General features: G+C 36.8%; 1 protein-coding gene across 3 annotated transcripts in view; it reads right to left on the bottom strand.

The window, feature by feature from the left end:
* The window catches only part of LRRK2 (leucine rich repeat kinase 2), a 61,525-nt gene that overhangs the window by 34,496 nt on the left and 10,280 nt on the right, over window positions 1-16,749 (bottom strand). For 2 of the 3 annotated variants that reach the window (XM_063155477.1, XM_063155478.1), the window contains 12 exons: window positions 14,343-14,474; window positions 11,810-11,929; window positions 10,553-10,677; window positions 9,929-10,008; window positions 9,075-9,181; window positions 7,300-7,429; window positions 6,618-6,742; window positions 4,813-4,946; window positions 3,133-3,277; window positions 2,703-2,842; window positions 1,220-1,348; window positions 964-1,134 (listed from right to left, as the gene is read on the bottom strand). In XM_063155477.1, coding sequence (XP_063011547.1) covers window positions 964-1,134; window positions 1,220-1,348; window positions 2,703-2,842; window positions 3,133-3,277; window positions 4,813-4,946; window positions 6,618-6,742; window positions 7,300-7,429; window positions 9,075-9,181; window positions 9,929-10,008; window positions 10,553-10,677; window positions 11,810-11,929; window positions 14,343-14,474 — 1,538 coding nt within the window. Of the gene's footprint in view, window positions 1-963; window positions 1,135-1,219; window positions 1,349-2,702; window positions 2,843-3,132; window positions 3,278-4,812; window positions 4,947-6,617; window positions 6,743-7,299; window positions 7,430-9,074; window positions 9,182-9,928; window positions 10,009-10,552; window positions 10,678-11,604; window positions 11,680-11,809; window positions 11,930-14,342; window positions 14,475-16,749 lie in introns of those variants that run through there. The other variant, XM_063155479.1, reaches the window with a different exon arrangement.

The raw sequence follows: 16,749 nt of genomic DNA, 5'->3' as shown, positions 1-16,749 counted from the left end.
ATTTTCAGGCAGAAATGAATGATAATTACCTAGTTTGGTTATTGTATGTGACCTATTGCAACTTCACTTATTTATCTGTTTAGTGGAAAATAGACATTTAGGGGTTATCATCGGGATATTTAATGAACAGGCAACAACAGTCAGTTTCATCAAGCCTTGTCTAAAGATTCTGAGCTCAGCTCTGCTGGCTTTAACTACCTGAAAGGAGGGTGCAGCCAGGTAGAGATCAGCCACTTCCCCCGGGCAGCCAGGGACAGGACAAGAGGACATGGCCTCAAGCTGCTCCAGGGCTGCTCAGGCTGGACATCAGGAAGAATATCTTCACTGACAGGGTGGTTAAGCATTGACACCCTAAGTGGTGGAGTCCCCATCCCTGAAGTGTCCAAGAAACAACTGGATGGGGCATTTAGTGCTCTGGCTTAGTGGACAAGGCAGTTTCAGCCAAAATTTGGACTTCACTATCATGGAGGTCTTTTCCAACCTTTATGTTTCTATGGTTCAGTCAGCTCCTCCCAATCTCCAAGTCTGCATTGCTACACAGACCAGTCTTGACTGTGAACATTAAAAACATTTTCTAGAAATACTTTCAGTTACATCAATAAGTGCACTGTGGTTTCCGACACTGATTTGCCTACCTCACACTCTATGAATGGATGGCAGTTCCAAACCCAGCTGTGCTTCATCACCCACAAAGTTCTAATTCCCTCCAGGCAGTATAGGTGGGGTTCTCTCAGACTATTTAAAACTTTGACACTGAGCCAAAATAAAGAAGTGCTTATGCAAATCACTTAAAAAAATTAAATTTAAAGGGAGTCACAGTTAGCAAGAAGCACTGGTGAGCACGAGGGAGCAGCATCTCTGTTCCCTGTGTTCAGCCAAATAAATATTTACACAACAACAGAAAGGAACCCAAAAGCACGAACTTGTAAGCAATGAAATTGTATATATATTTCCATGTATTACCTGATAGATCAAAGAGTTTGTCTTTGTCTTCTTATTAACATCAGCTCCCAGTAAAAGTAAACATTCAGCCATAATACTATTGTACTCCATACATGCTTTTTCCAGCATTGTATTTTTTAACTCATCATTTTCAGCTATTTTAGCAAAACATCTACAACACAGGCTTTGAAACTGAATGGAAAGACAAAAAATTAAAAGTTAGGACAAAAAAGCACCAACATTTTTCAGCTGTGGAACTGTCAGAGAAAAAAGATACCTGTTGATCTCGCTGGTCAGTGAAACACATAGACATCTGATAGAAAATGACTGTGTCAAATGATTCATTTACCAGCAGCTTTGCAAAACAAGGTGACAAACCAAGAATTGCCAAGATTGCATGAAATCCCTAAGAACACAATGAGAACATTGAAAGAAGTACAGCGTTAAAAAGTGTTACTTTAAAACAGGTCATGCAACAAAATGAAATTTCAACCAAAAAATTTGTGCTTTTTTTTTTTTTTGTCTTACTTTTAAACATGTAATAGTTAACAAATAGGAAAAGTTTGGGAGAGAAGGCAGAAATAGCAGGTGTCTCTGTTTATATAGCTGTAGTCTCATGCTTATTTAGCTGATCCACTTAAACAGATATTAACTGACACTTTGAAAAGTCATATATGCAACATTACATCTGACAACATCCTGCCTGGCAGTGACAAATGTACTTGTGATTTCCTGAAAATGTAAAGAGGAAACAATCTCCTTCTAACGACATGGAATGAAGATACATCCCCTGTTCCAGTGTGCTGCTCTGTAATCCCTGAATTTTAAAAGAACTAAATGAAAACATTAGACTAAATGAAAAAATTAACAGGTGCATCTAATAACTAAGAAGAAATACAAAATTATCCCATGATTCTGCAAGTAAAGTTCACCCAGAGAGATGAACTGGGTAAATTATGGACTCTTTCCAAACCCAATTGAAACTAAATCACTTAAAGTAACTTCCTTATTCCAGCATACTGTTTTTATTTCTCTCTATTTTGGTTGCTAAGGTAAATGTGGAAAGGCTGGGCAAAAAGCAGCAGAGAAGGGAGACTGTATTTGCAATATTTTCATATTCATATGAAAGAGAAATATAAAAATTCTCACAGAAAGCTGATGTCACATGCACATTCTATCCCACTAGAAAAATGAAACTGGTAACAAACAGGGAAAACTTCTGAAGCAGAGGAAACAAAACTTTACACAAGGATTAGATGTGTGTTTACAGACAAAGAACTCTCCTTCCATATACAGATGTGGCTCCAAAGTCTGATAGTATTCCAGTAATATATTTTCTTAAATACAACATTCCTACACTAAGTTTATTCCTGGTGACAAGGCTGGGAACTGTTATCTTCTATGACTTCTCAAAGAAGGGCAAACAGTACTCTAATGATGGTTACTTCATGAAATAGTTACAGATTGACAGAATGATGGATCATGACTGAGAAATTTGTTCTAGTTTGCAGATCTCATAAGTTTTAGATAAACATTTAACCTATGCTTACACATTCTGGATTGAATATATGCCTGCAAGAAAACCACCTCTACAATCAATGTCTCAGTTTATTTACAAAGGTTTATGCTAATCTAATAATTTCAACAAAATCAAAATCAAGTAAGTAAAATATGGAATTATACTTAAATATAACATATTAAAATAATTTTCTATGGTTTTGAGTTTTGTTTTCATCTTCATAGACAGAAATGACACATACATGCATCTGGATTTCAGTGACCTCTTTAAATCGTCGCAGGGTAGAAACCAGAACTGCTGACAGGACGTGCATGGTGGCAATGCACAAACTCCTCCGTGTGATCAAAGAGCGCAGAAGACTCAAACCCAAACACTGTATGTCTAGAAGAAAAAGAAATATTATTCAGACACTGATCGTTCAGACATTCTGATGGAATAAGTCCATGATTGAAGTAGTCTTTCAGTAACATTCCAGAAAGTTACTTCTGGAGTGCACAAGCCATTACAGGACCAGGCATAACTGCAGTTATGATGAATCTGAGGACTGTGCAACACTGCAGCCTCCTCTTGCCATGCAACCAAAATCACATCCAGCACTAAAGAGAGCAGCAGATCTGGTGCAAACCTCCTACCATGCCATTCTCATTCTGCTGACAAAACACCTTCCCTACCTTGTTCATCTGGATACATCTGTAGGGTGTGAAGCACAGTGTCAGTAGCTCCTTGCTGGGTTAAAATTTCCAGTGCACCTGTGCACTCAGCTACAGAACCAAGCAGTTTCAATCCACACTTCTGAATGCTAGGATTTCCAATAAACTAATGGAGAAAAGAAGATAAAATCACATCAAGATTGTTCTGCTTACAGTGGCAATAGAGGAGTTGCTTGTTCTTAAAGCTGCTCTGTGAATGCTGTTCTTAAGTGAAGTTACAGCTGATGTGACAATAAATAACAACAATCAACAATTCCAAAAAGATTCTCTTATCAAACATCAGTTTCAGCTGCTCATAACTTGCCCAGATTTTAATCTTTGATTCTGAAAATATTCCCTAGCTACTTTTCTGATGAAAAATTGGATTTTTCCCCCTCAAATTCTCATTGATAAGTCTACACCATTTTTCTAGGGCAAGCAGAGGGAGAAAATCTACTTCCTTTGTGGTTAAAAAGGAAATAATACAGGGTTTGTTTTTTGGGTTTTTTTTTTTTTTTTGATAACTGGAAAAAGTGATAACCATGCTGGCAACTGAAAAATATTAAAAGAAAAAGATATGAAGCAACATATCTCTTACCATCCCCCACCTTGAGATGGAGGAGACCTAGATGAGGGCCTAGATCTGTGTCACAGCCATCACAAATCTGCAAAATTACTTCAATGGAGTCATGTCCATCTCTTCCTCCTTATTCTGTCTCTAGTTTTTAATTAAATGTGTCAATTTCTAGCCCTTCTGCCTGATATTGTAATACCCCAAACCACAAACCAGCTGCATTGGAAAATGCAATCAGGATGATAACAAAATACTGAAGACCTTCTGGAGCAAAAATTATTTTACCTCCTTTGTTAACTTCTCTATCTGATACCTTCAGGTCAAGATGTCCTTTAGACACTCTAGAACTGTTTCACTGATACATTACTTGCTCTGACTTCTATAGTAAGAGACATAAATTTCCTTGACTGAATCTATTTGGCTAGCTTAAAATTCCTGAGAGGGCTTCTAAAAACTAGGAATTGCTACATTTTGATTGTGATCATGTGAACCTTGAAAATCTTGTAGAGACTGGATTCTTCTGAAGGCCATGAAGTTAAACATTTCCAATCACTAGGATTTGAGGTTAATTTGCTGTGCAAAGTTCCCAGTTCCCAATGTTTCCTTGGCATAGACTGAGTCTGCTTCAGCCTTTCATTTTTCAGCTTCTCCTTCAAGGTACTGTGATCATTCTATTTTACAGGGGTTGGAAAAAGTTGAACAGTGAAAAGAATGCAGACAACTGAGCTGTCCACTCAGTTTTATGTGCAGCTGAGGTGTAGGCATGAGGACACTTCTCATATATACACTAGTCTGTTTTAAGAAAATAGAAATACCAAATAAACTGCATCCTTGAAAAAAACCCTACTTTTTTTTTTTTTTTTTTTTTTTTAAATAAATATCCTTTGGAATTACTGTATAAAGAATCATCTAATACACTCCAGAAAAGAAAGTAAGAAGAAACTCTACAAGATTCATGAAACTTGGGAGTAAAGATTAATTCTATTAAATCAGTAGGAAAATCAGTGCAGAACTAACATGTACAAATGATTCACTGCTTCAAGTGTAAAATAATGACAAAATCCATTGGAATAAAGCTTTAACTATACCCTGTTTAAAGCATTAAGCACCAATGAGTGAGTTCCCTCCAACAGGCACTGGCTTTTAATGACTTTTCCTGTAAGTGCAAAAGCAGCATCTCCCACATCTCTGGAAGAACCATTCTGGTGTTCATTCTTTGTACCTGCAACAATGGAAAACAGCCTTCCTCAGAACAGCAGAATTCATATTCTCCCCATCACCAACCCAATAATACAATCTAACAATCAAATGAACACTGAGGTGACTCAAATGAACACTGGGGTGACTCAGAGAGCATATTTTAGTTCTTATGGTACTTTCAGAACACTGTATTGCACAGACTGGAATCCCTCCAGATTTGCATTGCAATACGAGTACATTGTGCTTGAAAGGAAAATTTCATGACATATTTGCTCACTGCTTACTAGGAAAATAGAAAACCATGCCAAAGAATCTGTTCTAAGGTACACTGCCAGCTATTACTTTTTTGAGCTATGGAGTTCCCTGATACCTACCTCAGAATGCCTCTTCCTTCTGGTAAGGAGACACTATAGAGAAGCTATAAACTATTTGTTCTTGCTCACTTGGCAGCACAAGTTGCTTACTTGGCATAGGACAAGTTTTACACACAGATGACATTAAGTGGAATGTGAGCATATACAAAAAAAAAAAAAAACAACAGAGAAAACCAGTCTTTCAAATTAACCACTGTAGCATTTGGCACTTGCAGTCAAGTGACACTACAGAAAGTACCCAGAGATCCTTTCAAAGTCACTTCAGCATACATATTTACTGTGATTATTATTTTTCCCATGAATTACTTTTTTATTCTCTAATTAACCTGCAAGTTCCAACATCCAGTTGGTGCTCTCTGTGCTTGATTACACTTTAGAAGGGCCTCACTTCCAGGATAATGGCAAGCAAAGTGCCTTGCCTCCATGTTAGAACACATATATCAAATCTAAATCTTGCTCTTCATTGAAAAAAGAGGAAAGTATTAGGATTAGAACTCAAATAATGGAAGGAAACTGAAAACCTGTAATCAGTCTGCATATTGATCAGGTTACTATTTTCAGAGTTATTAGTTTTGTAAATGTTCAGCTCAAACTGCTGAGAGATACCTACAAAAAGTTACTCTGAAAAAAAAATCAGTATCCATGTCTGTATTCCTACACTCAATATCACAGGAAAAAAGCAAGATTTATAGCAGTACATTGACAAAAAGAGTTAAAACTTTTCCAAAATTCTACTAAAGCCCTAAAATTAATAAAGATCATTTTTCCACCCTCTGGATTGCTGATAAAGAGGGTTTTTTTTCAGAAAGGAATTTATAACTAAACTAGTCAGTTTGGTGTCTCCTTTTTGATAGAAAGTAGTATATAACTGTATATTTTACATCTTTAAATATACAGATCACTGTCCAGTCTTTATGTTCCTTCCAAGAGACACTAACAAAACAATTGCATTTTGTGGTACAACAATGTTCATGTCACTATCATGATTTGCTCTCACCTAAAGGGCATTGATGATGCAAACCACAATGACACTGATAGCTCCACACTCATTCCCTGAGTTCCTTAGAAGGAATGGAGCTAACTCTTCACTGATGAAATCAAGGGGAAATCAGCAGTGATCAGTTTGGTCTGTTACCTTCAATACCTCAAATGCTTTCTCCCATCTCGTATGTTCCTAAAGACTTACACCTGTTCTCTGCTATGTACAGAACAGCAATTTTTTGAAGTCCCATTAAAGGCTATCTCATTAGATAAGAAAGACTAAAACTCAGGTATCTGATTCTATTCTCTGATTTGGTGTATGCCTTTGGAGGACTTACTGGGCATCATGAAGTGTAAAAGGACTCGAAGTGCTTCCAGTTGTACAGAGAGTGATTTTTCATGTTTCCTCATGGCTTTTACAACTTCTGATACTGCTACTGTCATTACATCCAGATGAGGGAAACTGAAAATATCATTCATAAAATAAATACAAATAATACATTTCCAAATTTTACATGTATTTGTCCTTAATTAACACTGTGTGATAACCCTTTGGAACACTGTAAATCTGAAACATAAATTAAACTGTAGTAATTTTTTTCATCATAGCAAACTATTTTCATGCCATTCCATTAATTCAGTCTATGTAAATAATTGCATCCTAGCCAACAAGAAATTAATATTAACAAAATGCTATTTTAATAATCAGAGGTAATTTTGTGGCAAATTTCTTATCTCTCCATGCAATTCTCTGGAGCTAACAGAAGGGGAGACCACTCAGTGATTGTCTATTTGAATCTCACTGCTCAAGAACCATGAAGGGAAGAACATGTAGCTCCCTACACACACCCCACTTGGGCATTTGACTACAGGACTTACCAAATTTCATGTCTTAAACAGGGAATTTGGTCAGTCTGTGGTCAATTTCACTACCAGCCAACAACCAAAATGTAATACTCTTGGCACAGAACCTCAAAACTCTTCACCATGAAAATGGACATGCATTTCTAATTTTATTACCTTCCTTCGAAAACATGATTCAGAATCCTGCAGGCACTTTCAACCATTTCAGGAGAATGTGGATGTTTCCTCATTATATCCAAAACATTCATATGTATGCCTTTTGCCAGTAGTGTCTTCCTAATATGTACTAAAAGACAAAATAGCAAGCATCCTATAAGTAAATCTTTCTTTCTGTGTAATTCTCAAGCACAACTGGTTTTCCTCCTTTTTTTTTTCCCAATGTTTTCGCCTCTTCAAACAGACATTGTAGTATAAATTAAAATGGGAAACAATTTGAGCTGAAGCTGACTTATGTTTGCATAGCTTAATAAAACACCTTATAATTTCTGACTGTCTCATAAGTTTCTATACATTTGCTATTTTTACTTAGGTAAAGTTAACATATGGGAAGAAGAATGTATCGCCTCACTCATATTTCCAGAAAAGTTTATTCTTAAACTTTGTCCTTGTATTTGAATTCTGTGATCATGTAGGAAAGCCAGAGCTTAAAACTTAAAAAAAAACCTTCTAACTTCCAAAATGAAACTTTAAAAATGAACTCATATTTATTAATTCTCTTTACTTTGTTAATTCACTTCTTGCAAATTCAAATATCCAAGCACACATTGTAGCTATAACTGCAATTAATAAAAATTACAACATTATTAAAATTATCATAGTAACTACCACCAAATCTTGTTATTACCAGTTCAGTACATCCATTTCAGATGGTTAGTTCAAACAATACTGCATTATGCCAGAAGGTTTTACTAAGCTTCTTTATGTCTATCATTTATGCTGTAAGCACATCCATTCAGGGGGAAAACAAAAATAATAATAATTAAAAAAAAAAAGAAGAAGAAAAACTTGCTTTAGACTTCCAGAAGGAACAAGAGGCCCACTTGTCAGTAACATGTTATGAAAATACCTGGTATATGACAATAGTATGCATACATTTATGAGATCCATTTTTCAGTATAGGTAAGATATTGATCTCATAAATAATTATAAAACCTTTTCTGTGTTAGGTTTTATGTACTTGGATGGCTCAATAAACTGGTGATAAAACAATGCTTTCTCACCTAGAGAATGGTAATTATAACTGCTAGGATTTTTCTTCCTATCTAGCCAGTGGTTTTCAATGTGCAGTCTGCAAACCACTTGAGGTCCATAAACATTTCAAAGGATTCTGTGAAAGTTATCTAATAAAAGCAGGCCAACTGTCAGTAGGCTTAAATACTCTACTCAGGGGTCCACATCTCCACTGAAAAATTTTGAGGGGGTCTGCAAATTGAAAAAAGTTAGGAAACCATGTTAGGGACACAATCAGGAGTAAAGCAATCTTGTAAACTGTCATGCACATGCTTAACTTTCTACACAATTTGATCCACTGAAGTCAAAAGGACTGTGTTAAGCAAGAAGGTGATACTTGTTGGGCTGTGGTCCTCATTCACGTGATTTTTCAACAAATGCTGCTCTTGACGAAATTCAAACATGGGATAAGTATTTAAACAAGCATACAAAGAGAGCACAGTTTTTTTCATGTCTCCTGCTCCAAAAAGTAGCAATTGCAACACATAATGTGCAGAGAGCTCTTCATTTCCTCATATTTTTTGATACTAGCCAACAGTAACTTTTTCAAAGCAAGGAATAAACTTCCTACTTATCACAACAACATAATATTCTAATCACAGGGAGTAATGAATTCACTCAACAGTACACTAAATTCTCTTTAATATTTTTGCAAAAACTTTCTGCTGAACGAGAAAGAAAAGATGATTAAAGTCCCTTACCATTTTGTTGTGACAAAATTGCCAAGGTGCTAGCAGCTGCCTGAAACACTTCTTTTGAAGAGGAGTGCATCAGCATGGACAGCATCACTGCTCTGTCTATTGGGAACCTTTCAGAGAGAAACAAATCACTGCACATTGACTGTATTACAGCAGTTACTTCAGAACTGCAGTTCAGTTTCTTAAAGAGGCATTACATAACATAATGAAAACTTCAGGTGATTGCTCTTGGTCTCCAATATGTTTCCAGAGCAACAGCTGACAGAAAACCCTTTCTAACCTATGCAATTTTGTCTAGTCTGAGTGTCACTGAATTCCTTGGAACCATGATTTCCAAGGGACCTGAGGTCCAGAAGGGGTATGAACAGGCTTACAAAAATTGAGTGACCAAAATTTTAAGGAACTCTGAGAAACAGTTTAAGTAAAATGGAAATTTCTGTCTTATCCATGCCCAGTAGATTTTCCCTAATGAGGCAGCATTCCCTCTATAATGCTTTTTCATCTGTTTTGTGGGAAAATGAGCACTGCTTTCTATGCCCCTTACATGCTATCTTAATCTTGTCTGTTTTCCCAATTCTTACATTCTTTATCCCTATTGCAACTGAAGACAAAATTCCTCATGAACTGTAAAAATTAGCTCTAACAGGCTGTGTTCTGACCCATTAGGAAAACACTAGCAGATTTTCCTGAGTCAAGGTTAGCACACTTTGGAAGAAACTTTCCCAGGTGTGGTTGATCATCATGCATTTCATCTACTATAAAATTACACATAATTGAAAAGTGAAACATCAAATGGCTTAACAACAGGCACTCTTTTTTTTTTCATTTCCAAAAATCCAGTTTAAGACAACACTGACTGATTATCTCCATCTCCAATCTTCTCATGAAGGTTGCGTTGATACAGAAACAGATTTTTCAAAGCCCAGCACGCAGCCTCCTAAATATAAACCAAAACAAAAAGATTAAGAAAATATACCTCTAGAAGATTAACAACATATGAAAAAACTTAAATAGTTTGACTGCTTTTCAGTTCACAAAGGAGGTAGAAGGCACTTTATGTAGAAATAGAACAAAATGTACACTGTAATATTCTTTATAGCTTAGATAGGCCTGAGATACAAATGTGTGAGTCTCATTATTTGATTTTCCTTTTGACATCTATTTTAGGACAAGATTAATTCTCCTGCTGATGGGCCTGTGTTTGGCTGTTGGATACAGAAGAGGTACATAAACAACAATCTTTGCATGGCCAAAGTTTCACGTATAAGCCTCATCTTAACTACCTACATTTGATCTGAAAAAGTAAAACCTCTTAATACAAACAAAGATAGGCAAGAAAAGTAAGATTTACTCTAAGTCTAACCCAGACATTAAGGCCTTTTTTTTTGCCTGAGGATATAGATGAGAAAAGCATGTTTCTAAACATTTTATTCAATACATAATACAATCTTTTCGTGTTCCCATCACCCATAATTTCTCACCAGCACATCTGTATTTTTTCGGTGCAGTTCTAATGCTCTGTAACACGCTTCCAACCAGCAGAACTTTTCTTCCTCCTCCTCTTCTTTTCTTTCCTCTAAGTCCCGGTTTAAGAATATTGTTTCAGCTGGAAATATAAAATATTTACAATAAATTCTTACTGTGAAAACAAAACACCTCTGTCTTAACCTTTCTGTAGTCATGCAGGCACTCACACTGGCAATGTGTGAAAAGCAGTGGGAAGATAAGCCTTTTCTGAGAAGGGAGAAATCTTTTGCTATAAACTTTGAGACAGACTTGCAGACTTGAAAAATATCTTCAAGGTTATAAAGGGAGTGAAAAACTAAAGTGCAGTGTAGTAAATGTCACAGAGTTACAGATCAATCTAGGCTTTGGCTCTGAAATGACCTCTGCATGTACCTCTTTTTGTTGCATATTTATGTACAGAACACCACAGACATAAAATGTAACTGTGAATCATTTGCATGGAACCACTTATTACAGAGCCATCTACACTCTGAAGCAATGCTGTTTAAAACAAATGAAAATAGCAGTTGCTAAGAGAGAAATAGCTGACAAAGTGCAACAGAATTTGAAAAATGAAATATTCTACCTGTGATTTTCAGCAATTAAGGGAAAGAAAGAGATACCAACACTGAGGCATAATATCTGAGGCATAATGGAATGTCTACTGGTATCCAATCTTTGCTATTTTGGGGCCTCTTAAACAGCATTTCTACTGACTTTTATATGGAACAATTACTAAAGGACAAAGAAGATCAGATTCTTAACTTTTTCCCACTAGCTAACTAATTTCTGTCTGAACTGTATTCAAGGAAAAGTTTACATCTTTTAATTGATTTCAGAACTCAAGCACAAGCACTGATTTGCTATCAACTGCCACAGTACAAGTACTGTCATACCTGGCAAACACAATGTCAAATCAGTGTTGTTATCACTGGAGACTTTATGTTAAGAAGGAATTATCCAAAATTTGTCTATGAATAAACAGTTTGCTCTGTTTGCTCTGTTCAGATCTGTCAACATAACTTACCAGCTCTGAACACGGTGCAGATGTTGGGCATATGATATGAACACAGACTTATCATAGTGAAACAGCAAACTGCAATCATGTAGGAAATCCAGCTTTGTTGAAGCTGTCCTGCCTGAGGCTTTTGTGTTAAAGAAATGGAGTTTGAAATTATTACAGGAAATTACTAGAGTGAAAAAAATTAACAAGTAGACAAAGATTTACTCACTTAGAAGAGCTAAACAACTGAGAGCTGCAGCTTGTAACTTTGCATTTTCAGGATATGTTGTAACAGCCTTCACAATGACTTCTGGAACCTTATGTAATACAAGGATATTGAAAAAATTTCCTGAAACCAGATAAGATATCAAATTAATACAAACACATATGTGGAGCTTTACATGCATTTAACATAAATTCCCCAGCACACAATGCACAAACTTTGGAACAAATGCTGTTTTTCTTACTACAGGGCTTGACATCAAAATTTTACTTGTGGAAAGAAGAGGTTAAGAATAAAAAATAGTTGGGATCTGCATTCTTTGTGGGCCTTTTTGAATTTTTTTTTACAAGAGGCAGAAGTTTAATACAAAATGAAACACACACTGTCATCAGCATAAGAAAAATACAATTGGTGTATCATTTGCAGACTTCCTGCCCGGAAGCAAATTCAGTCCTGGTCCTAAATTCCTGCAATGATTTGATTTATCCTCTGACACAAGTAATTTAACCCTAGTTTACTGTCTGGTTTGGCCCTCCTCATTAAATAAATCAAGGCCAGCATTACAAATACAGACTAGAGTCCTTCTGGAACAGAAGACGATAATAAATATATTTAAAGCATAACAATTATTCTAAGTTGTACAGCATTTTGTATTACAGGCTGAATATAAGGCACTCTTCAAAAAACAAGCAAACCCAAATAACTTCCTTGTTTGGAAGTAATATGCAGAAAATAACAGACCATCAGTCTGTCAAATATGGTTTGATAGCTATGGCTTCTATTTTGATATTCAATTTCATTTAAATCTTGACAAGCAAAAATGAGAATTAGAGTAGTAATGCAAATGATCAGTTGTGTGGTCATGTTATATCAGCATCCCTGTTTCTACTTTAATGGTAAAGGTATGTTTCTGTAAATGCATTACTTACCTAAAGAAATTAATAAACCTAGGCCATGTGATGAGTAGTTCTGTTGGACTTGGGCTGGCCAAACAGGTATAAGCCAGTTAAAATTCCAAAGACAGGATAGCCATTACCAGATTAGCAAAAATGTAAGATGTTGATTTTGGAAGCTAGTACATGCTAACTTTACCATTTCACTGCCAGTTAACATGGGTTTAGGAAGACAGTGTCCATCAGAATAATCTGGGGAACACTTTCAGACTATTTCCAGGAGCACCTAACAATTTTATATCTGTTCCCGGAATTGCGTGGTGCTGTGAACATCTCTTCCATAACTCTACTAAAGCAGCTCTTTATTAAGATGAAGGGCTCAAAGAAGAAATTGATCTTGTGGCTGCTTTTCTGCCCCTCTTTTTTGTTGGTCAGCAGAAACTCATGGCAAACATCTGATTGAAACCAGGCTGGTTGCACTCACAGCAAGATCAAGGCCTCTCAACCAAGCTGCTGTGCTCCCACAAGTGTTTGGTTTCCTTGCCTATCTTCAGTTAGCCTTGCACAGCAAATTGTTCAAGGTCAGCATCACCTCTTGCCAAAAAAACCACTGCAATTACCACCTCAGCAGCCACATCTCCTTAAAAATCTCATCTGGCTTTCTGAAGGGGAATGTGAAATTGCTCCAGGTTGCACTTAGGTCTGATCTGTATTTTCTACCAAATCTGCATGATGAAGTGGAAACATGGTGAAAGGATGGGACCAACTTTATTATGGGGAGTCATGCACTGGTACCAGCATCTGCAGTAGCTTCACACCACCACCTGCAAAAATTGGGTTCTTCTTCTTGATGAAGAAGAACCAGCCATGGAGTGAGGGCTGCTCAGGCAGCTGCTCACAGTGGGCTTGCATGCAGCAGGGGGAACAACATATTTATTTTCATTTGAACTTCCTATTATGTGGTTCTTGGCAAGTGCTCAAATGGATTTATTAGTCACAAGTGTGAGAACAGAGCTGCTAAGAGGCACAACTTTTTGCCACTGACATAATTTCTCTTGGTGTGACACCAGCCCATTTTAGCACAGACAACTGAAGTACTTTTGCTCAAGTCAAGGCAAGTCCAGAACCCATTGATTCATTCACTGCTGCAGCACAGGGGGACCCCAAGACAGGCATCATCACTGTCAGGAATGCAGCACAGGTCTCTGAAGATAAATGCACTGCAAGGAGGAAAGCTAGAGTTTTACAGAATACTTTTCAACTAATTCTGTAGCACCAGTTGTTTCTTACACATTCACCACTGGTACTTCAAAAAATGAAATCTCTAAGTAATTTTCTTCTTTTCTATAGTAACTTTATACAGAATCAGACCTACTGATTTCCCATTCTCCTATTGTGCTTCTCACCCTTTTTTGTCTCATTGCTCCCCCCTAACTCGAGTCTTTTATGGCAGCTGCTCATTGTTACATTTACCACATAAGGACACCACATTGGCTGTGGTCAGGGTCACCATTAGACACAAGGATCCATGCACCACCCTGAGGATTACTGGAATAGCAGTTGCTGTCTGTAAACACTCCCAGTTAACTCCAACTCTTACATAGTCAGAGTAAGCTGACTTTACATAAACAACTTTGTGAACTTACCCAATGTAAGCTTGTGCAACAAACAGCAACTCACTTCCTGAACTGGTTCACTGCTGGGGAAACTTTTCATCATTTCCACTATAACATTGTAGCAGCGAACATTTCCCGACATGAGCACTTCAACGTTGCTGGCTGAAGAAAGAAACAGAAACAAAAACTGCTTCTTACAACAGAGGGGAAAAAAAGCAGACTGGATTCTAAATCAGACTTTAGCTAAATAGATTTATTTAGGGAACTGTGAATATACTGCAATTTTTACCTTGCTTCTGGAAAGAAAGGTGGCTTTATTTCTTGATATGGTTATAAAATGATGATGCACATTTGGAAACTATTCATTAAAACAATGCTTTCTCACCTAGAGAATGGTAATTGACTGCTAGGATTTTTCTTCCTATCTAGCCAATGGTTTTCAATGTGCAGTCAAAATTCAGATTAACATTTCTGTTTTTTTCCCATTCTGTATCAGGCCACATAACAGAAACCTCCTCCCAAACTAATCTTAGGTAGCTTTTTTCTTAAATGTGAACCAGCTGTTTTATAAATACTATAGCAATGTTATAAATGGTGTTTCTAACATAAATGTGAACAAGCACACATTTTACAGTATTTCAGGAATATTCTCAGGGGCATAAAATTAAGAAAAAAATTAGAATTTTTTTCCTATAAAATTTATTCTGTAGTAATTTATTTGATTTAATCATGTATTTTTGAGTTTTCCTTCCTTTTTAGGGGGCAAGTTAGGAAGTTATTATTCTCATATGAATTAGTTCTACCGTAGACCTGTTGTTCAGTACCTGAGGGTACTGAAATTTTAATCTAATGTTCCTGCAATATTTTGAAAGCCATTGCACACCCTGTATTTCACAGAATTGCAGAAGATTGACATTGGAAGGAAGAGCTAAAAGGTCACTGTGTCCAACCCAAGCAGGGCTGCCTACAGCAGCTTGTCCAGATGGCTTCTGAGTATTTCCAAGGATAGAAACTTCACAGCCCCTCCAAGAAAACTGTGCCAGAGCTTGGTCACTCTCACCCTGTTTATGTTTTATTACTCAGGCCAGATACAGAAACCAATAGGACAATCATGTGACCCTATACAAAGACAGAATGTATCCATTCCAACTGAGGACAGAGTGATCCTACATATAGTGATTTCAGTAGTTAAAACACAGTGTATGAAAGCATCCTTGTAGCATTTCTATCCAGGGTATAAGACAGAATATGAACCCAAGAAATCTTGGCCAAAATCCTGGCCCAAATGAATGAAAGGGAGTCCTGTCACCAGCTCCAAGGGAGTTTGCATTACTCTGCTGAGGTCTATAAATTTTCTTAATTGCTCTTTCAATAGCTTGGCTTCCCTGATTACAAAATAAGAGAAATATTCACAACTGTAGTATTAAAGATAATCACCCTTTTTAAAAGAGCAGCAAAGCTTTAAAATAATACATCTCTAAATGCTAAATCATGACAATCTACTGGATGAAAAAACAAGCTCTGAATGGGAAGCATTTCTGAAGCACTCTGTTTGATAGTGAAGGAAGGAACCTTTCAAAATGCTTTAATAGGACAGCCATTTATCATGTCATTCTCAACTGAAAACACACATTCCACAAAACAGTATTACATAATTCCACAGCAAGTTATGATTTCAAAGGTGATACTTATGAATATAGTAAAATAGTCAGATGATTCCAAAACTGATCACTACAGAGATGGCATAATGAAGTGCATGTCGAAATCTGCAAGATCCAAGCAATGGCACATCTGCAGCAAGTCACCGTGTCCCAGGACACGGTAGAGAAAAAGGTGGAACAGATCTCATTTAATCTTAACCACAAAAACTTGGTCATCCAGGTTCTCTCAACAATTGATGATGAGATCTGAGCACTCTGTATGGAGACTCATCCCAGCTGGTTTAGGGTTAGGTAAATTTCCTCTGGAGGTGACTGTTCCTCCCTACTAAACGAGCCCAAGCCTGGCTGGCTCCCTGTGCCTGCCATTCAGATGGGTAACATTCTGTGATCCACCACTCCACTCAGGAGGACAGTCAGCAGCAAAGCATTTTTCTCATGCCACAAATACTACTGAGATTAAAGAGTTCTTGTACACCCTTATCCTACAATTTCTTATAACCCAAGTGCAAGTATGTATTAATGAAATAAGGCATAGTGAGGTACTCATTCAGAATAGAGACCTGAACTTCAGGTTAAGACATTTGCTACTGGATAAGTTACAGTGTGTACCTAACACTGAGTTATCTTCTCCATAGTGGTCTCAAAGGAATATATCTTGTTGAGTTCTTGAGGGATGTCACCAACCAAGAGTATGAATACCAGCTTTGCACACTCATGTGCAAGTAGTCTCTGTTCCTCTGGCTGTTTTCAATCTTTTATATTAGAAATGAGAATAT

This window comes from Melospiza melodia, chromosome 4 (genome assembly GCF_035770615.1).
Source record: "Melospiza melodia melodia isolate bMelMel2 chromosome 4, bMelMel2.pri, whole genome shotgun sequence".
Taxonomy (NCBI): Eukaryota; Metazoa; Chordata; class Aves; order Passeriformes; family Passerellidae; genus Melospiza; species Melospiza melodia.
The sequence above is the reverse complement of the archived record's forward strand: the minus strand, read 5'-3'. Positions and strand labels throughout refer to the sequence as shown.